This window comes from Cynoglossus semilaevis, chromosome 4, assembly GCF_000523025.1.
Source record: "Cynoglossus semilaevis isolate Cse_v1.0 chromosome 4, Cse_v1.0, whole genome shotgun sequence".
NCBI classification, from domain to species: domain Eukaryota; kingdom Metazoa; phylum Chordata; class Actinopteri; order Pleuronectiformes; family Cynoglossidae; genus Cynoglossus; species Cynoglossus semilaevis.
The window spans coordinates 10,866,809-10,888,952 of NC_024310.1; the positions used below are offsets into that span (position 1 = coordinate 10,866,809).

Sequence of the window (22,144 nt, forward strand, 5' to 3'; positions counted from 1 at the left end):
TGAGATTATTATATTTCAACACATACACTTTTTGGGACATTCTTGTGTGCTAAGAGGTTTTTTTTACATGAAATATGTGTCGTGTTTCAAAAAGGTATGGAAACACTGATCCATGGTCTTTGTTTAGTCTCGTCATTCCTCGAACTTTCCTAATAAGTAATAATAATTCATACAGTGGACCATACCATCTTAAATGTCAGGATTTCTCCATCTCTTTGAGACTGAAGTGTTTACCTTGACATACTGTGAGATGTTAACAAGGAAAAAACCCACTAAAGGCAACCGTCACTCCTCGCATGACATCTTGCTGTATGACACTAAGAAGCTTGCCAGATGCATGCTTTGTGTGTGTGCCAAACCTAAACTCTCTGAACACTAAGAGGATCACTGGCCAGGTGACAGTGCAAAGAAATAGAAGTTAATGTCCTTTTATCTCAGCCATAGGGGCTCGTTCACAGATCAACCACTGAAGTCAAGCTGTTCTGTGCAGCTGAAATATGAGGCGCGTGGCATGTGCAGCGTGCACCTATGGTCGTCCTTGGTATTTACCGCAAGGCTGGCTCTCAGATCTGCTGGAGGATTTGAATATTTTATGAGCCAGGGAAAATTGGATCTGTCAGTGGAGCTGTGCTTTGACTGCGTGACTCATTCCAGGTCTTTGATACAGACATGTCTCCCTGTCCCTCTCAATGAGAAAAGATTCTTCCTACGTCAGATGGAGAAGAATAGAGATTACATCCCGCATTTAGTCATGGGTGAGACTCAGAAGAGACTACATGAGACAGGTGTAATACCACCTGTGTCATTCAACCAGAGTAGATAATCGTTTGGCAGGCTGAAGCATTGCCTTGAAAAGAAATAAAAACAGATGTGATTTCTCTCTCTCTGACATTTCAAATGAATATTTCACTGTCTCTCAGATAAACACTACTTTAGAATTCTTTAGAAGTTCCGATGAGGCTCTGTTGAATCGAAGCTGTCAGTGAACTGAGATACAGTTGCAAACCTGGTCAGCGGTAGGCAAGATTCACTAAACCACCTCCTCGTGTCCTTCAGCTGACTGCATCGCCAACTATAACAACCAGATGGAAAACAAGCAGACCAATCTTATGATGCCAGAGTCGGGGCTGTACGGAGACGTAGACCTGTCAAACAAGATCAATGAAATGAAGACATTCAACAGCCCTAACCTCAAAGATGGACGCTTTATGGGTCCAGGCGGTCAACCGACCCCTTACGCCACCACCCAACTCATCCAGTCCTCCATCATGGGCAACAATATAAACCCAGACAGAGGCACAGGAGGGAGTGGAGGTGGACCTGTGGGTGGAGGGGAGGTGAATGAGAAACACTGCTGGAAGCCTCCTCCCATTCAGCATCAGAAGCAGGAAATGGGCTCCCAGTTGCAGTACATCATCATGGAGCAAAACAAGCTGAACAAGGGTGAGTGTTGTGGAATACCAAGCAGCCATGAGTAAAGTGGTCAGCTCCACGCCGCCGTGATCTACCTGCGCTTGATTTTTCCTTCTGTTTTCACCTCTCCAAGCTTTTTCAACCTCACCCTGGGAGCCTGTAGAGCCAGAGTCTCATGTTCATTTTCCTCAGTTCTGTCTCACTCTCTTCCAAATCAGCATATGCATCATTACTCCTTCTTTCATCTGTCTATAAGGAATTCACCTAACCCTTCATTACTGTTCCTGCAATCATGTATGATTTACAGATACTTGAGTTGAGATCACTTCACAGTATCTCGGTTCCTTGTGATGGAGGCAGGTGCGAGGGCTTTCTTCGGTGTCACATATCTGAAGAACAGACAAACATAATCCATGTCTCTCTTACACGCTTTCCACAAAACTACCATCACCTTGTTGGACCTGCTCAGCAGAACCACATGTGCTGTGGTAGTTTTGACCTAGCTCTGTGCAGTTGTTGCATGTGTTCACAACATACTCACTTGGAAATTCTACAGCACTATTTGCATGGCTCTTCTCATTTGTGTGACTGATTTCACATGTTTTTGTGTCAAATCTACCAAGGCTTTTCTTGTTCGTTAAAAAAAAAAAGTAGTTGGTTCTAAACCTTCTTGCCAGACCTGGACTAACCATCAACTACCATCTCTTGCCAATCAGATCGCTGCAGAGGAGGTGAGAGTCCTATGCCCACTATCCCTTACAACCAGGCCCACGACAGCCACACCGGAGGCTCCTACAACAGCTCTGACCGAGGCAGCAGCAGCACCTCTGGTGAGAAAGTTTAGAAAGAAAGAAAAAAATAGATAAATACATACAATTATAGATAGACTGCCATGTTGTGTTCTTGGCAATACAATTATATCATTTATCTTTTACATTTTGCTAGTAAAAAGTCTCCTCATTATTTCGTTTTATCATATATGTCAGTGTTTTTCAACCTTTGGGTTGGGACCCCACTCAGGGTCGTCTGGAATTCAACCTAAAATTTCTAGTAATTGTTTTAAAACATTACCTATATATTTTTTTCAACTTATTATTATTATTTTTAAAATTATAATTCACACACACAGTTTTAAACAACTGTATGCTTTCACTTTCATGAATATAAATTGAAATCAAATAAATATCCTATGTAAAGATGGCATCACAAGCCAAAAAAGGTTGGGAACTGCTGACATACATCCTCGCAGCTCATGGCTAATCCCAGAAGCAATTAATATCTTTGAGAAACTAGTAATGAATGTGTTAAAGCAGTGATTTGATGAATATCTTCATTAGCATATTTTGAACAGTGAGTGAATGGAAATCAATGGTGACTGTCAACAATGCTTTTAAACAAAAACACGAAGACTTGCCAGACATGAGCTCAAAGCCTTTGTTTTCTGTTTGCAATGTCATCCAAGGAAAACGTAGAGCAAATTAAATCAAATATTCTCCCTTTATTTCAGGATTCTTTTTCCCTAGTTTGCATTACCTTCATTAATTGGCTTTTGTTTAATTTCACTTATTGAGCTACTTAATTTCATCAGGGCCTCGGCGTGTTTCTGCGGACAAGGACAAATGATAACACATTGCAGACGGCATGCAACACTGCCGCCGTAATGCTACGTATCCATTCTGATATTGCATTTGAAGTTCAAGCCATTAAGGAGACGCCTTTAGTGCTCACTGCACCTCACAGCTCATTGGTTCACTGTTCTAATAGTTTGGGTAATAATTAAATCCGTTTGCAGCAATTTTCTTGCCTACCTTTTTCTCTGGTAATGGGTAGCACCGCTGATTTGAAATGGCTGTATTTTGTACAATTTTCCATTATTTAATAACTTGGCGCTTATGTAAATGGGAGGATTGGATGAGGTTTGGCACTTGAACGTGTAAAATAATCTTTGTCAGACAGTTCCAGTTAATGCATTTTTATCCGCTGTCATATCCCTGCTCATTAGGTTGAGCTTTCGCCGACATTAATAATTAATGTGTTTTCCACAGACAGAGACCATGTAAGGAGGCATGTCTCCAGGTGTTTTGTGACTGATGGAGTGCGTATTTTTTCTATGCTTTTGAACAGGGAGCCAGGGCCAAAAGAAAGGAATGCGTACCCCAAAACTACCCAAACAGAGCACAATGAATTGGGCTGACTTGCTGCCCCCTCCCCCTGCAAACCCACCCCCAAGCCGGAGTGTGGAGGAATACGCGCTGTCAATGCAAGAAAGGTGGGACAAAGATGGTTAATTTGACAAGCATGCACACTTCTTGAATAATATTCTCTCTGCCTTGTTTTTTGTTTTTTCTTTTTTTTTTCTTGCATTCATTACAGCAAGTTTACCCTAAGGCTGTTCCATATACCAGAGCTAGGTTTATGTCAAACTATGATAGAGGGAAGGCATGGATAATGACTGCATGTTTTTCTGGCTTCAATTTATAATCAGTCATGTTTTTGTGGAGTGATAGAGAGGTAACAAGGCTTTTTCTCCCCGTTGGCAGCTGTGACCCAGACACACAATGCCCCATGCCTCCATCACACATGTACCTGCAGCCTGACGAGCTGGAGGAGGAAGAAGAGCTGGAAAGGGGGCCAACTCCTCCCATCCGAGGGGCAGCATCTTCCCCCGCCGCTGTATCTTACAGTCACCAATCCACAGCAACTCTCACCCCATCACCCCAGGAAGAAATGCAGCCAATGCTCCAAGACCCACCAGACAGCCATGAACGCAGGTAAACAGCAGTCAGGCTGCTTTTAAATATTCAGGAGCTGCAGCATCCTGTTTTCAAAATTCTTCCACAGCAACGAACCAAAATGACATGTTCCCTTGTTCATCTAACGTCCATGTTGTTTTATTTTAACATTAACATTTTGCCCTGTGTATTCAAATTAGTTCCAATATAATGTGAATCAAATGAATTTGTCCTATTTTGCAGGCGCCATGCTGTGAGCCCCTCGCCCCCACCAAGACCCCTCTCTCCTTCACACACATATGGGTACATTACCAGCCCACTGGCCTTGGACACTGACGGCATGGAAGAGGAGGAAGACATTATGGAGGAAGAGGAGGATGAGGGCGATGACACAGATGCGGAAGTTGCCAAGATGCACTACCACCACACCCACCCCCACATACACCCCCACCATAGCCAAATGCATCCACGCAGGCTGCTGTTACGAGGGCTCGAACAGACGCCTGCGTCCAGTATGGGCGACCTGGAGAGCTCAGTGACCGGCTCCATGATCAACGGATGGGGCTCAGCTTCTGAAGAGGACAACGTCTCTTCAGGGAGGTCCAGTGCGGTCAGCTCATCTGACGGATCCTTCTTCACTGACACTGACTTCGCTCAAGCGGTTGCCGCAGCTGCAGAGTATTCTGGCCTGAGAGTAGCCAAGTACCCAAATATACACAGTCAAGAAGTTGGAGGACCATCAGGTAGGTTCTATTAAAGGTGGCCTAAAATAAGTAATAGCAGAAAAATTATGAGTCTTTGAAATATTTTCTTTCTTCCATTTTTTTCAGCTCGGAAATACCAAATCAACCCAACAGGTCACCGGCCTGGCAGCCCCGTGTCTACAGACAGTAACATGAGTATGGCTGCTGTCAATAGGAGGCCACCTAAAAAGCAGAAACAGCACAATGCAGGCCATCCAGGCAACCAGCGACGTGACCCTTATAATGAAGGTACGGAAATATGTAGATCAAACGTCGACTCAAACATCAATAATTTCTTTTACCAGAAAGATGAATATTCATTAAACTATTTATAAAAGTATCTATTTTTTGACTGACTAATGTTTGTTTGTACAGCTTTTTGGACCGTTACTGTAAAACCACTATGACAAGGACAGAGAAAGAGTTACATCATTTATAGTGGTCCCTGAAGAGATGAAAAACATAGATATTATTAGTAAAAAAAATTGTTTATAATTATAATATATATAGTTTAATCACTATTTTCCATGTTTTTGAAACTCAGACAAACACAACCCTAAAACACATGTGGTTTGAATCCAGAGCTAAGGCATTGCTGAACAGTGCAGACAAGTGGTGAGCAGAGAGGATGTGCAGGCGGTGGGCAGGCAGGGGAACGGGGGGGGGGGCCTCAAGGGAGCTTCTTGTCCAGCTGGGCTGTGCTGATGCTGTGACGTTGCTTCACTCTAGTCACTAATGAAATTGATCCAGGTGCAGTGGCTGGTCGCACAGTGACACCTTTTACTCAGCTGGAGATGAACGTAAACAAAAGTAGGAGCTAAACAAAGAGGAGCAGCTGCAACAGAAGAAGAGAAAATATCATGTTTGTTAAGTGAAAGAGAAACAAACAGTATCATCACACTGCCGTGGCAGAAACACTCCCTCCGCGGTGGAAGGGTTATGTGAAGAAATCAATCTGTGTGGTGTGTCCTTACAGCTCCACTCCAGTGTACAGTATGTGCAGTCCCAGAGCTGGCTCTCCTCTTTCTGTCAGGTGTCCTTGAGGGTTGGACGCACTTGACAGGGAGATTTAATATCCAAGCTCACTAGGAGCCAAACCAGCTATATCACTGGAAAATCCAGCAGCCTCCCTGCCCCCGCCACACCCACCAGAACCAATTCTCCAGCTCCTGCCGTCAGCCCTGCATCCTGACTTCTCTGTTCCTAGCCCCTCCCTTGGTCTGAGCTCCATCCGTCTCCGCTCTACTCTTCTCCGTGCTCCACTCTGTTCCGTCTTTGTTTGAGCAGCTAGGGGGCGGGCTGACAGCTCTGCAGCTCTGTAGTTGTGTCTGTCCATCACTTCTCCCGCTGATTGCATTTGATCTGAATGGATTGTTTTTCATTTGGAGGTTATTGCCTCCCTCTGTCTCTTTCTCCACCCCCACTCCTGTACGCCCATTCGTGGTCTGCAGCACTGGTTTAAGGTTATAGGTGAGGCAGAGCAGTTTAATGAATTGTAAAGGAGACCAGAAAACAAAGACAGTGCTAATGTTTGCTGCTCACACGATGAATAGTAATTTGTACTATTTACATAGGTTTGATTTGTTTTATGTCTCTTCCCTCTCAGTGATTAAACACTACAGAGTTCATTAAATGTCACTTATGTTGGCAGTAATAGTTGGGAAGGAAAACACATGAAATAGTAATGAAAGAAACCTCCCACCTTTCAGTCTTTGGCACAATAGATGAACAAACAACCGAGTTCTGTCGCCCTGGTGACTTATACTGCATTTGACTTGAATGTCTTTGTCTGTGAATTCGGTCCAAACCTCACCTTTTCTCCCAGTTCTTGATCCATTCCAGCGTTGCCCCCCACCCCCCGAAACGAACAATCAACCGCCACGCCCTCCGATAAACCCGAGAGCCAGGCTCAGGGACACTTCTCAGAGCCAGCCTCTGGAAAAGTGTGATATTTCCTCATAAATCAAACGGCTGCTGCGCTCCTCCCTCATAGTGAGCGATATTTCAGACTGTGGCATTGATCGCACTCTGACTGAGGTAAGACTCAGGAGGCAAGAGAGATATTAAAAACTGCAGATGCCTCTCCGTCTGCTGTTGGATATTGACTGCACCCACCACCACCACACACTGCCATTCAGGAGTGGCTGAAGGTGGATGATAATTAGGAAAAGCTGCCAGATTTTTTCACATGCGGGATGCACTGACGACATCACTGAGATTATCATATGAAAAAGTAAACACAATTCTAAACCGTAAAACCAAAGGCAAATATGTCACTGTGCTAATTGTGTAATAACCAAATTTGGCTGCAACAAACTCAGTCTTAAGATTAGATGTTGATAAGGAAATAAAAGCTATAGTTAATGATTAACAGGTGAATTTAAATAATCTTTCATTCATCTGCTGGTCATCATTTTCTTACTTTGATCAGAATTATTTGGTATTGCCCACATCCTCCACAACCCTTTAGTGGTTCCATAGTGTAGCGGTTATCAAGCCTGCCTTACACGCAGAAGGTCCTGTGTTTGAGCCTAGGAGAAAACACAAACTTAATGGCGCCTCCTGTTGGGCAGCATGTGTGGGTTGCAAAGACTTGAATGTCAGATTACAGTACATACAGTAGGTTCCTGCTTAATGTCAGGTTACAGTACATACAGTAGGTTCCTGCTTACACATCTGCCTATTATGCTGAATGGTTTTTGTTTTTTTTTCAATGTACATTCAGTCCTTCCAGATGTATTGATACCAGTGTGTGTTCACACAGTGCAGATGTGTTTTTGTGACACCTTGCAGGTGTGAGACAGATGAAAGGCAGATTACAAAGATCCTTGTTACTGTGCCTTTTGCAGTTGTCGTAGCCCTCATTTGACACGTCATTTTTTTCCTGTGTACCTTCCAGATCTCCCTCCTCCACCTATTCCGCCTCCAGCTGTTCTCAAGTCACCTACACATCCATCCAAGGCAACGCTGGAGGGCCGGGGGGTGATCTCCCCCAAAGCGGGGGAAGGCCGAGACAAGAGAGGAGGAAGTGGAGGTTACAGGCCCCGGGATGGTTCTGACCCACGGACCGGGTCATCTGAACGGAAAGAAGCCCAAGAGAGACAGAAGAGTGCTCACGGTGAAAAAGGGAATAGACATGAGGGTAGCACTGCGAGCAAGGCACGACAGCATCCAGGTACTAGAACATTCTGTAAACAGCGTGTGAATTATCTGTTGAGTATGTGCACTAAACCCTAGTGACAATTCTCCTCTGTCCCCAGGTTCAGAAGATATTCCACCGTACAGCCGACCACAGTTCCCCACCGTCAACAGCCCTCGAGACCCCAGCTCCTCTAGCTCCATGTCTTCTAGGGGCTCAGGGGGGCGGCGGAGAGGAGAAGGGGGGCGCAGGAACCCTACAGACATGAGCCTGGTCACAACAGGGGCCTTACAAGCAGGAGATGAGGAGCTGGAGGTATCAACCATCTCTGAGTCCATACATCCTTTATCACAAGATTGGGCTAAGTTATAATTTATTTATGAACATATAATATATAAAATAATACATATATGTGTATTATTTTAATTTATTAATGTATTTATTTTTAATTTCCCTTGTCTTGCCACTCACCCACACAAAGGCTCCACCTTAGGGTCCACACCCCCTGACCACTGGGCTGGTGTAAGCTGCATATTAAACATTTCTTTTCTTCTTTTTTTTTTGCAGATGCCAGAAAGCTGAAAACCAGAGGCATTCAAGGAGGAGCCGTCCTGATTTTCCCAGAGTGGATCACCATTGTTTCTCTTACAGTTTTTTAATATCTCAGTATTTGACCTTCCATGTTGGCTGCCATTTAAACCGTACAACGGTAGTGTTTCTTTACACCTGGAAAAAAGAACAATTTTTAACCATTCATTTTCTATATCCATTTGAAAAAGTTGGAAAGTTTGTCTTAAAAATTTCAGTATGGTGCAGTCACAATACAGTACGCAGTAGTGCAGTATATTTATGTTTAATTCCAATGCAATATGGAGTAAGATCTCGCTCCAGACATTGACATGACTTAGCTTGCCTTGACAAGAATGACGGAGAGACAGTCAGATGTTACTGTAATAAAAAAGCTGCAAGCAGAGGTGGACTGTAAATATAAGTGTATACATGATGTCCTTGTTCTGCCCATTGTGGTACCTTGAATTTGTCTTCCTTTGCTTCACTTTTGCAAATTCTTATTTTATTATGCCAGTAAATATAAATATTATTTTATCATTTCAGTCATGATGTAAATTGCAATATTATTTAGCTGCCCCAAGAAAGTGCCACTTTGGGATTTTTTTTTTTTTTTTGGTTTGTTTCTTTTTTTAATGCACTGTTATGTTTTGTGTCGTCTTCAATGTTTGTTATTTGTTTTACTTTGGTTTTAAAAGCACAATCACTAAACTTTATTTTAAACCATTCTATCTATTAACCTTTTTGTCTTACTGGAGAAAACAGGTACGACAAAAGAGTCTAGTTAATCTTGATGATGGTCATGATGATAATGATGATGATGATGATGATGATGATGATGATGATGTAGGTAAAGTTGCTGTTTACGAAGGCTGTGCTTGAAAGGAGACTCCTTTCCTTTTGATTGTCTCCCTCTCCAGTTCTGACGCTAGCTCAAGTGAAAAAAGAAAAACAGACAATTAATGTGAGTCATAGCTGCAATGTAAATATCTTTTTCGCATTGACCATGAACCCAGCTATTGCACATTAATCCAAACGGTAATGTCGTCTTCTAATGCACTTAAATGAACTTCAAATACAGGAAATAAGAAAGAAGTCACTTTGGGAACCTGGAGAGGTTTGTTTTGACAAGAAAGGTCTCTTTTCTTGAAATGACAGAGGTGTTGGACTTCTGTTCTTGAGAAGAAACGGTGCTGTTGTTTATTCATAGGACATCTGCAAACATTTGTTTCGTAAAGCGAAAAGAACTTAAAAAAAAGGACAATAAAAAGTTTAAACAATATTTGTCCTTTGGTCATTTTTTTTATAGTTGTCTTCAAAAAAACAATATTTTACCATTTTTGCTCGAAACACATTGATCGTTTTACTTGAACTATTTGAACGTTCATGAAGTGTCACACTGAGGGTGTCTCCTTACAGAAGCAACACTTCACCCCGAGAAAAAACACATTACTTCTGAGTGTCTGACACTTGTTTCAGTCCAAGCCCGGCGGTTGAGTCATAAATCCATTTCATTCAAAATCATAAATCTGTGTTTGTACAGAGATATCAATTACCATCAGTAAACATCTATAATTGATGATCTATTTATCTTCATATCAGTTATATGGACCATAATGGAGGCACGCATTGACCAGTGTGGTGTGATTAAGTGATGTTTACTTTCCGACATCAAAGAGGAACAGGTTAGATCTGCCCTTCATGGTGAAACCATATACAATAAAGAATAATAATAAAAATAATAATTGTCCAGGTTACAAAAAAAAAATGGAAATCTGTGAAAACTGCTTCATTTAGTAATGATTAAGTTTTTTATTAACTCTGCATAAAAGTATACAACAGTAACCTTTAAAGGATATTAAAAATATTATAGTAGCAGTAAATTAACTACCGATGGCATATTTATTATAGCTATAATTGAAAAGCATCATAATAAAACTCAAAGTCATCGCCCGGTTTGCATTTTAATGTGGACACATCAGAGTCGTCCGTCCTCACCCCAAAGGACACAGTGCACTTGGAACATGTCTGTGGAAAAAAAGGGAACTCTCCCTGTGTTTGACCCTGATTCCAGACAGACCTCTCTCTTTTGTTATTAAAATCCATTATTCAATGCCAGTTCTATTGATATTCTCTGTAACTCATAACATCAGAATCCATTGTCATTCAGTGAGTTGGAGCCACAGAGAAACGCTGAGACTAATAGTGAAGGGATTACATTCTATTTGACAAGCAGTCAATTAGACTTAAGGAGGCTTCAGTGGGGTCACATCAGAGAATACATCCAGCACCTATTTTTATTTTCATTTTTTTAAGATGAGTTGCTGACAACAATCTGTAAGGTCAGACGATGCCACAGAGTGACTGGAGATATCCACAATCCCAATTAGAGACTGGAATACATTTGTTCCACTTTATTAAATCTAACCTGCCGACTGCTTGTCCTCACAGAGGCAATAACCTGGCCTATGGGAGTCTTAATGTCAACCACCGTGTCTCTGGCTTCATTCAGCCACCACCAGTGATGAAGAAAAAGAGGACATTTCCTCCTCCTCACTCCCTCCTAAGTCCAGAGGAGCTGGAATCAAGGTTCTGTTTTCACAAGTTAATGAAGAGTGCTGCACAGCTCAACATGCTGGAACCCTGTGAGACTGACTGCCAAGATGCCCCTGATTAAGCTGCTACCTGCGCGGCACCTTTTTAATGACATAACTGAAAAAAATGGCTACACAAACACCAGCCAAGAAATATAGTTGGGATGAAGTTGTGTTTTTATAGCCATACAGATGTTGCAAAATCTACTAAATTTACTTAAATTTAGTCAAATGTATCAAAAATAATGAACAAACAATAATATGAAGCCATTCCAAGATCTGTTAAAATTTCTACATTGTATTTTAGGGTATCGGTCAGCTTTTTGTCTCTGGTTTCCATGACATCTTGCTCTCAATATATTACATAATATTATGATAATAATATTATATATAATTATATAATATATAATATATATTATAATTGTAATTAATAATATATAATATATATATAATTTATAATTAAATATAATTGCCTGTAAAATAACAACATAAAAAGTAGAAAAACAATGAGGCAATGTTTAATTGACAACAAAAATGTCGAACTGCAAGAGCTCAACCTCTCATCCAATCAGAGATCAGAGTCTGTAGCGTCATTTGATTGCACCACTGAACCGGAAACGAAGGAGTTTGATCAAGTTCAAAACTCGTAACATCCGGTGTCGTCGCGTGCACTAGCTAGCTGGAAGCTAAAAAACATTAGAAAGGGAACAACCTTGAGGCTGCATCTATACTAACGCAAGGAGGAACGCCAACGTTGTACAGGTAAGATTATGTAGCAGTTGCCTTTCTTTATATTTGTGACAATTATTTGTCAGGAAAAAAAAAACTCTGAAATGGAATTTTTTTCCATTTCAACTCGAGTGACGGGATTAGTTCGTGCTTGTTTGGTTGTCGGCCTCGAAGCCTTCAGTTTCTAATTAATCTTTACTGTGTCCTGTTTATATGACGTGGTGGTTTCCAGCAGCACGACTCACGGTTAAAAATGTAAACGTTTATGTGCTACAGTTTTGTTTTTGTTTTTTTAAATACAATGTCCCGTTGTCTGAAATTAGCGTTAGCGTCTAAGGTGCTTAGCATTACACCTGTATAGTATGGATTTATTTCAAACAGTTTTAGCTAAGCTTTTGTTTATAAGAATCTATCAAATAGTCACACACGCCAGACGATTGAATATTTATTTTCATGTGTTTGCATTGCAGGTGGCTAGCATTACAACTGTTCAGTAATATTAATCTAACAGTTTTTGCTAAGAGTTAGTTATTGTTGAGGATTTTTTATGAGTTGCACTGACTGCAAGCTGGCGTGTTGCTTCAACTTGGCTTTCTGTTTTATACATAACATGAAAAACAATTTAACAACATCCCCTCCATTTCTGCCATGTGCATGATGTTTGGGAGCCATTGTATGTCCTTTTGCTTTGCAATATTTTCACTTTATTCAACTCATGTGACTGCTTTGAAATGGATTGGGGTGTTTGTCGTGAATTAATCTATTATATTTAAAACATTTGGTGTTTGTCCTCTCTTTCTAAAGGTGTTTTTTCTCTATTAACCCAGAGAAGGACACTAAATTGGTGAAGACCTGCCTATCTCGTCTTCAGGAACTTTCGGATCATGAGTGGCATGAACTGTGAACATGCACTTAACAAAGTTAGACATACAGGTGATGTTCCGCTACTCATACTTTGAAGGATTACTTCAGCACATTACAAAGTTTGTGTACGATTGGCATTGAGCGTTATTTATTTATTTATGTACATTGATCAAATTTGGTAACCTGATGTAAAAGGCTTTATGACATTAATGCGATTTTTGTTTTTGTTTCCCCCCACAGATGCATATAGAAGCAAAACCCTTTAAATGGTGCTTAAGGTAGGAGTGCTGTGTTTTTCATTTTTCCTGCCCTCATTTTTTCTGCTCCAACAATCACTTGTCTGTCAAATGCTGTCTATTCTAATGGTTGTAAGGTGCATAGGTGTTTTGTTCAATTCCTTGAGGTTTTTTTTTCTTCTCTCCTTTTTGGGAGGAAAGACAGTTTTTATATTCACTAGTACGACTGAAAGTGTTGTCTACTGTTTTGTTGTATGTCTAACATGTTAGAAGGAAGTGCAGTTTAGATTTGTCTAAGAAATGTTCAAGCTGTATGATTCAAAGGAATGTTTTTTTTAAAAGGTATTAGCCTACTTTTAGGCAGTTTTTCAGTTCATTTTTGAGATTTAAATTAAAAGGATGTTATGTCTTTAAATTGTGAATTTTATGTTATACCCAAATGTTTGAAGTAATCTAAAGTACATATTACAGTTGTGTATTTGATGAAGACAGAATATTACTTTGATGTTAATAAATCTTTGAAAAGACAAGTTCTTTTTGTTGTTGTTTTTTTAAAATCTCAGTTCAGTAACTCGTACTGTATCTGACTTTGCTTTTCAGTATTTAAATAATTCTCTGTACACTTGGTTATATCAATCATTTTTATTAGATGAGAAACATTTGTAACAGTGCTGTATTTCAGTTTGCTCTGCAGTATAAATAGTCTTTGATTTTCACTGAGCAATAATTTTGAGGTGATGAAAATTGCCTTAGAGTTTTACTGTTTTTGGAATTGGAATTGATTTTAGATCACAGTCTTCTTCTTCTTTTCCTTTCGGGTTTGTCCCTTTTTTTTTAGATCAGAGTCATGGAAACAAAAATGATGTATCTTTAAAATGTGGTGATGTTTTTAGGGGGAAAGTCATTTACAGTATAGATGTTGATTTCACTGTAAAACTGGTAATTCATACTACAAAATAGACTACATTATAAACAAGTTTTAAGTTTAAATTTGAAGAAAAAGTCAGTTAAGTGGATTGTTTACAGCTAAATGATGTTTAACAGCGTTTTTACGTAAAAACACTTTTTTAGTGTAATACGAATAACAGATCTTGCATAAGATTTGACTTCACAAGTTCAGAGCCTCATCATGTCACAGCAATTATTTGAGCTACGTTGAAGTCAACACGGCTGCTGAATCACTGTTTTTGCTTTTGTGTTTTGTAATTTAGTTTTGTGGATCAATTCAAATTTTTGTGTGCAAAGGTAAATATTTAATGGTTTCTCAAAAGTCTCCGATGTTTCCGATACTGAGTTGTTTATCTGAACAACAGATCTACTGACATCAAAAGGTACAATATTAATTATCAAATATTTTAAAATGATTGACTATGATATTAAGTATAGTCTAATTCATTTCTGCCATGGTTGTGGTTTTACATTAAGATGCTGAATAAATCACATGGATGTTGGATTTTTTTTCATATTTCTAATTCATCCTAATTTGCTGTGACGTTTGATTTGTGCAAAGTCCAATTAGAAGCATATTGATAACATTAAGTAATGTTTGGGTAATAGCAAAGCAAAGCCATCTGTGGTTCAAATCCCCCTTTTTCCTCCCCCCCTTCTTTAGCTCCCTCAGCTCTGGGATCTCTCATCACCCCCCTCTCCCCCCCACCCTCCAACCCCCATTCCCCCATCTTCTTCCAGGTGTTTTCTAATAAGCACCTTTCTAAACAGGAACAAATTTGGGACAGGGGCGAGCAGCCCCTCGTGCCTTCATCCATCATTTTAATGAGTGGAGGTGTGTCCAAGCCCCTGAAATGAGATGCAGGTGATTAAGGATATTAAGCAGATACACTGTCTGCCAGGGTTATTCACCCAACAAAAGAATGAATATGCAAGATGTGGCTGAAATGCTCATTAGTCTGGTGCTTACAGTTGGCCTACCTGTGTGCTCAGGGGAGGGCTCTGAGATGTAGAGGCATGTGGCTGTAAAACAGGAGGAAAGTCTATGGAAGTAAATAATTTAAAACATTTTAATTTAGATTTAGAAACTGTTTAGGGTGTATTTTGTCTACAAAAAATGCTTTAATTAATTAAGGAAAAATATGTGACCTTATTATCGACAATGCAATGACAGCACACATTGCAATACCTAGCTAATTTTGGAGTTGCATATGCACTAGTTAAGTTATGTCAAATTACCAAATATTTTACAATGTCACAATTGTGCACAATTTACACATTGGAGCTGGTTAAAACAATTAAGAATTCTCATAGTAAAACACAAAAGACAGATAAGATAAGATCAGCTCAAATATATTACAACAGCAATGGACACAGAGGGGTTACACGTGATGTAGAAAAAAACTAAGATGCACACAATCCTATTGTAAGAAATGGACTGACAGACTGGCACAGAAGGAGGGGAGGACAGGTATGTAGAGAGACAAAGCTGGAGGAAACAGGTGAAGCACATTAGGAGTGATGGAGCAGGAGACACGAGGGGAGGTAGAGAAGGTGAGACAGTGGACATATGAAGGCAAGAAGTCGCTCTAGGAGGAAACAGACATGAGGTGAGACCAAAGAAATTTTGATTTAAAAGCATCAAAATTTGTTTTTGAAAAATAAATGTAGAAATTAAGGAGTAAAATATAACGCATAAAAATGTTTGTTTTTCCTTTTCACATATTTAAGATTCTGGAAAAATAATAAATTATTTCTCAGAGGAACGCACTTGGAGAAACAAAGGTTAATTAACGAGCCAGTGTGAGTATGAGGCCTAATTACTCTGCACTGAATATGCTAAACATGCACGAGTGTGTAGAGCACACTAACCTTTCTCATGTTTTGCGTGATTCAGTTTTTGCAATCAATAAATGAAACTTCTGTTTCTTTACACTCTGTCTCCGCACCCAGAAACTAATTTCTTTTGTGCTTATTCAGGCTGACTCTCAATCCTGATCGTGAAACTGCTTCATTAACCTCCTTCCAAAACTGGGAGGTAATTAAGTGAACAGCTGTGTACTGTCTGACAACTCATCCTACTGCAGCAAAAACTCTCCCAGAGATGCCAGCGAGGAGCCATCATCACAGGTGTGCAGTGTTTAGACAGCTCAGAGTTGCCTCTCCACAGCCATTTACACTACAGCTGCGAGTCAAACGCCACCTCTTCAGACAATCAATCAAACATCATTTACATTCCTTAGCAACTCACTGCAATTTCCTTTTACAAAATTGCAATTTTTAATTAGTGTTAAAACACAAATTGATGTTTTTTTTCTGTGCTAAACAAACTGATTGCATGTGTTAATGATGACAGCACTGTAACATCATCCATGTTTTCAGCACTTCTACAAACACATCACCAGGATCTGACCTGCAGAAAGAACAAGACCAGATTTGTGACACAGGGCAAATGCATTCTACAAATTTGTAAATGAGTGTAAAAGACTTCTCCATGATTATGGGATACAGTATTAGTGCGCATAAAGAAAAATCTATAACAAGAACAGTCTGTAACTGGACACCTTCAGTACCATGTAAACCAGTGGTGGTCTCTCTCTCTCTCTCTCTCTCTCCCTCTCTCTCTCTCTCTCTCTCTCCCTCTCTCTCTCTCTCTCTCTCTCCCTCTCTCTCTCTCTCTCTCTCACTCTCTCTCTCTCTCTCTCTCTCCCTCTCTCTCTCTCTCTCTCTCTCTCTCTATATATATATATATATATATATAGGGACGATATAGTGTAAGAATGAAATCATATTGTGCCATACAGCTATGTGCATTTAATCCGTACCCTAACATATGAAGTATGTTCAGTTTGTATAAGTAAATATGTATTTGATGTTTTCGTTGTAGGTGGATCATTCTAACCTGGTCATTAGGATAATAGCTCCAAAGTCAAATTGTGTGGACACCCTTGGCCTGCAGACTGCGATGCAGATGGCTCCACTACATTTAAAAAAACCGAGAGAGGAAACATCGGAGCAGGTTAGCATCTCATCATGCTGATGTGTAAGTATGACTGACAAATTAATCACTATCAGAGAAGTACAATGTATAAACAACATTAATAATAAATACAGGGTGTTAAAAGGAACCCAGTCCAACTATCTGTATCATCTGTAACAACAGCATCACATCACTGTATCAGCCATTAATGTAAGTAAAACTGATATAGATTCATATATTGCTGGACTAAAACCATTAAAGAACACCCCCAGCCCTGGGAATTCCCAGTGGAGCAGGAAGGAAGTATTTAGTTTTAAAAAAACTCAGAATACCAACATTCCTTTACTGTAGTTTAAAACTTGTTACAACGTGTATTTGTTAAACTGAGGTGAGTGACTTTGTGAGACAGCCATCACAAAGACATCAGACGGCCGTCAGACAGCCACGAGACTGCCAGGTGAAATGAAAGAGGAAGTGTGGACGCCAGCCAAATCCAAGAGTTTTAATAAGTGGGGGAGTAATCTGAATGATTTGTACACCACTTGCCACTTAGCCAGTGCTTCCTACTATCCGTATTTAGTGCTGATGGGGTCCGCGCAATTAACCCGAAGGAACATAACCTCCTTGTGCTGTCCTGTGGAATCTTTCCTGCCTCAGCTTATTTCTCTGCTCTGCTCCTCACATTATAAGCTTCTTTTTTTTTAACTTGCCAGTATTTAATACAGCTCATATTTTATGTATGAGTCATTTATTTATCAAAGCACTTGGGATAATTGATAATATTGCAGAAGACCATTTAGTATGACACGTTTAGGGATTCACTGCATTTACGGACACCGTTGTATTATGAGGTTAGAACATGAGCCATACTGTCGCTTAAACTGTCTCAGGCTCTTGCCTCATGTAGCCTTTACATATTATTTAGGATGAAGTACTTCAACTACTACATTATTTAGGATGAATGCCTGAACTACTTTGTCAGAATCCGATAAAATGGCCTGAATGTGCAGGTTATACAACCTGTAGGAACCACTCAAACTTTCACCAAGGTCCAGAGCTGTTTTAAAAGTGTCCACCTGTAAATTAGAAAATATATATTTTTCATGATAATAATTCCATAATTTGGATTAGTCAGGAATTTGGGAATGTTGACATTTATAGATTGATTATGATTAATTACATTTAGAATTTAGTTACAATCCTGATTAATTGTGATTGATTGTGATTAATCGACAGCTACGCTGCGATTATACAGGTGATAAGTTTTAATCGATTGTCAGCCCCAAGAAACTTAATAATCTCAAGTCCCAGTTTGTTTTAAGTGAATTTTCCAAGCTAATTAAAAAAAAGTACTTGAGCGCTTAATATACTTGGAAACTAAGCCTGTAGTTGATGAAGCTCTGTACAGTATAGAAGTCCAGTTAAAAAGCCATTATCTTTTCAGATAAAGTGTACATGATGTTGTCTCACCCTCATGGATTTCTAATCAGAATCTTGTCCAGTGCAATATTCCTCCTGATGTGAATGGAATTGATTTTTACCAAAATAATAAAACACGGGACGCTAATCACCGTCTCTCCACTGAAGGTGAATGAATCTGTCAAAGACACAGATTAGAAGGCTTCAGGCTCATCCAAGGTGCCGTTTATATCCCAATGACAATATTGAAATAACCTTTGACCCGCAGTTACTCCTGCCTAAGGTGAAGAATTTCCTAAACATACAATCGCTCTATTCACAACTGACATGTTTTCACAAACGTGTCACCACACTTGCCCATAAAGCCCTGACGCACGAGCGACGTGTAAATAAAGACAGACAAAAGGCTCGGTGGTGCTGCACGTTTGGAGATGCCACATAATGAGGACAAATTACAATGGTATTTGTTTTTTTAGTAAAATGACTGGATACAGTGGAGATTTGAATAGCTGCTGTTCTTGAGGCATTGATAAATGGGAGTTGAGGGGAAGACTAAGCTCCACAGAGGTGTTGCAGCTGGGGAGGAGAGCAGCAGTAGAGCTTAAAGGTTTCTGCAGCCTTCAGGCTCATCTTTTCTCATCTTCACCTTCTTTATCTCCTCCTCTCCGTACTTGTTTGGCTTGTACTGCTGCTGAATGACTGAGTGGCAGAGACAAAACACGGGTCCATCAGGCTTTGTGTGGCCTTGGGGCTATTTTTCCCTCACATATGAGATGGCCGATGTGCCAGGGCGTTACCATCTAAACTGCCATTTTACAGCACGGCTGTTGATTCTCTTTTATGACCCTGACCTACATGAGAACTCTTCCTTTCAATCTCTTTATTTGATATGTGTGTATCCTCAATGATTAATCTAAGGCAGATAAACGGACAGACCAGCGACGTATGACTGGCTTCACGTAGTATGTTATTTGACTCGGGTATGTCTCTGAATTGTGTCCAGCGCTTGTTCGATCGATTATTATTTTTCTTTCCCTCAAAAAAAAAAGACTAATGAGCCCATAGAATTTCACCAGAAAGGTTAATGCAATATTGAAATGTCAGGAGATTAATGATATTGTTCCTTCTTCCTATGTTTCTGCAGCAGAGGGTGACAAATGTCTTGCCCTTTTCACTCTGTTCCTCTCTATTTGTGATCTTCCTCTTCCTTCTGCCCTTCATTCTCTTTGTCTCCATGTCCGTTTCTCTTTGACTCACCATCTCCCTCTTCTTTACCCTCTCTCCCTTTTGTGTCTCTGCCTCGTTCTTCTCCGCTGACCATCGTGGTCTCCAGATGCCGCGGACTTCTCCTCCTTCGGTGTCCGTGCCAGACCGCTGTAGCAATAGACAGTGAAGCGATGCAGGGGATGGGCTGTGCTGTACACTGTGTGTGGCTGTCAGTAAATGAATAGCATTGATCCATCTTCATTAGGATGCGACGACACTTCAGCACCGGGGAGTTTATCTTGTGTCGGGAGCAGTAACACGTCCTCATGCACCAGACCATCAAAGATTCCATCAATACCTCTGTGAACGTGTGAAGACAGGAACGTTTCCTCCTCCAGGACTGTGTTTTGGTCACCTTGCCGGTGCAGATGTTAACCAGTCTCATGTGTTCAGTGTTTCCTCTGTTACACATCTTGACTCTGCCGATGCTTCTCCAACACCCTGGCATGGGGTCCAAGTTTTAATCAACTCTGCATAATTGGAGCGATTCCCTGTCTTGCCGTATATTTCAATCCATCTGTATAATTACTGGGAATTACAGCCTTTGTCAGGAGGAATGGGGAGGGAGCCCCTTTACGCAGACGTTTCCCTATCATTCTGCTAAATCCCCCACCTCCCCAAATCCTTGCTGTAGTTTTCACAGTAACACACCATCACTAGTGGGGGGGCTAAACCCCCGCCCCCAAAATAATGAGTGGACAGTAAAACCCAGCATTGATACTTTTTCCCAATATCTACTTCAATATTACAGATTAACCAATTAGCATCACACCTTTACCGAGAGCTGTCGTTGATCTTAGTGCCGTTGTCTCCTTTGAGATGAGGCAGCGGGGAAGTGTGAGACCCCCGGCTGCTGTAGGGGCTCTCGGCCAGCCATGCTTCAGTGCAGTAATTGCATCGATGAGAAGAAAAGCAGTGGCTCGGAGGCGAGCATGGGTCATCATTACTCTGTGTGAATCTACCAGCCCTAGGGTGGACCATTACTGCAGCATGTCAATAGCTGCTGCTGTTCTATGATAGAGGCCAAACGTTGGTCCCACCAGGGTCATGTGATCACTTCCTGTCTGCAGGTTAAAGGTTCAGGCAATTACAGGGACGCCCATTTATCTTCCGTCTGCACAGCGTGGGCTAAAGTGTTGAAAAAAGATCTAACCACGGCAGTGACTGGAGCAGAAATGGTGATAAGAACATTGCATGTCTTTTTCTGCTCTTGGATTTTTGGCGTTGTTCCCTTTGATAGCATCAGTGGCATCCAAGTGATGGTCCAATCCTGGATCTATGCCTCATTTCCTCCTCTCATCAATCATGAACCAGACGGCTTCTATCTTCTACTTTACTGTGTGGAAGGAGTCTGCAGAGTGTGGTTCTGGCCTCATGCGGAAAGACCAGTCAGCACTTATACCCGAGCTGGTGGATCTTGATTGGCTGTTGTTTGTTGAGCTTGAGTTTGCCTGTTATATTTGTAGCCTATTTTTTGGAATGTATGAAATACCTCCCAGGTAATTGCGGACACTTTCCAGCCCCATGTTTCAACAGTTGTACTAAAAACGTTATTAGATGTTAGTTTGGTAAATTTAGTTTATTAGACTAACCCAACATCCCTGTCATGTCCTTTATTTTTCTACAACTGAACTCGGCTCATCTTTATCTTCATTTGTTGTCCTCTGAAACAGCTGTCGCCCCATCTCATTCAACAATGACCTTGGCCTTTTCCCAATTTTCCTCTCTCCTCACCCTCTCCCCTTTATGTTTCACTACACTCTGTGCTCCTCTTCATCACTCCATCATTGTCACGTCACCTCTAACTTTGTGACGATCACAGCTTTTACTCACACAACATTTCCGACAGCCAATTTATACAGTGGCAGGACACATCTATCTCCTGGAGAGTGACTCTCCGTCTGCAGCAGTTCTTAGTCCTCTCTCTTGCATCTGCAGCCCTGGGTCTGTGTGATTTAATCTTTGTATATTTGTGTCTCTTGACAGTTTGCTTGAAGCTCGGCAGATGTGAAATGACAATAATATCAAAAACCTGAATAAAGTCTGCGACCAGGTTCTTCTTTCCATCTCTTTTCTTCTAATTCACTGATACTGAGAAAACTGGACTCAATATCATTTAACAATGTTTTGCAGGCAATTCATCAAAGAATTATTTAACATTCGTCATTTGGTAAAATGATAATTATAAACCTTGGATTAAATTATTCCAACATCTCAAATACGATTACATTTAAATCTAGAGGTGTATTCATACGAAGGACTGGGTACTAAATAATGTACTAACTAACCATCAACTTAAATTTGAAGTACATTCATTTTGGCTCTTCATTCATTCTCATCCTCCTGTTATTTTACTGAGTGGCTGTAGAGAAAGTAATCGTTAATGGGGTTTTTTTTGTGAGAAAGAGGAAAATCTCATGCTGGATTTTCGTCACAAGTTTGTTTTTCCAATTTGTGTATATAATTAGTGTGTGCAGCAGCCGGACATGCAGAGGATAATCTGGCCTTTCTACA

The 22,144-nt window shown here is 40.5% G+C and overlaps 1 protein-coding gene and 1 long non-coding RNA gene across 5 annotated transcripts in view; both read left to right on the forward strand.

Annotated features, from left to right (window-relative positions):
- Positions 1–9,874, forward strand: part of LOC103378049 (roundabout homolog 1) — a 222,460-nt gene extending 212,586 nt beyond the window's left edge. For all 3 annotated transcript variants that reach the window (XM_008309098.3, XM_008309101.3, XM_025055060.1), the window contains 9 exons: positions 1,057–1,443; positions 2,130–2,243; positions 3,538–3,682; positions 3,954–4,184; positions 4,389–4,888; positions 4,976–5,137; positions 7,788–8,063; positions 8,149–8,342; positions 8,595–9,874. In XM_008309098.3, coding sequence (XP_008307320.1) covers positions 1,057–1,443; positions 2,130–2,243; positions 3,538–3,682; positions 3,954–4,184; positions 4,389–4,888; positions 4,976–5,137; positions 7,788–8,063; positions 8,149–8,342; positions 8,595–8,609 — 2,024 coding nt within the window. In that variant the 3' untranslated portion in view covers positions 8,610–9,874. The remainder of the gene's footprint in view (positions 1–1,056; positions 1,444–2,129; positions 2,244–3,537; positions 3,683–3,953; positions 4,185–4,388; positions 4,889–4,975; positions 5,138–7,787; positions 8,064–8,148; positions 8,343–8,594) is intronic.
- Positions 9,875–11,806: 1,932 nt separating this feature from the next.
- Positions 11,807–13,537, forward strand: LOC103378050 (uncharacterized). Of its 2 annotated transcripts, none has more exons than XR_521471.3 (3): positions 11,807–11,950; positions 12,722–12,850; positions 13,022–13,537. It is a non-coding gene; the product is annotated as an uncharacterized LOC103378050 (long non-coding RNA). The 2 variants fall into 2 exon arrangements; XR_521470.3 differs by having other exon boundaries at positions 11,808–11,950; positions 12,745–12,850.
- The last annotated feature ends 8,607 nt before the right edge of the window (positions 13,538–22,144 follow it).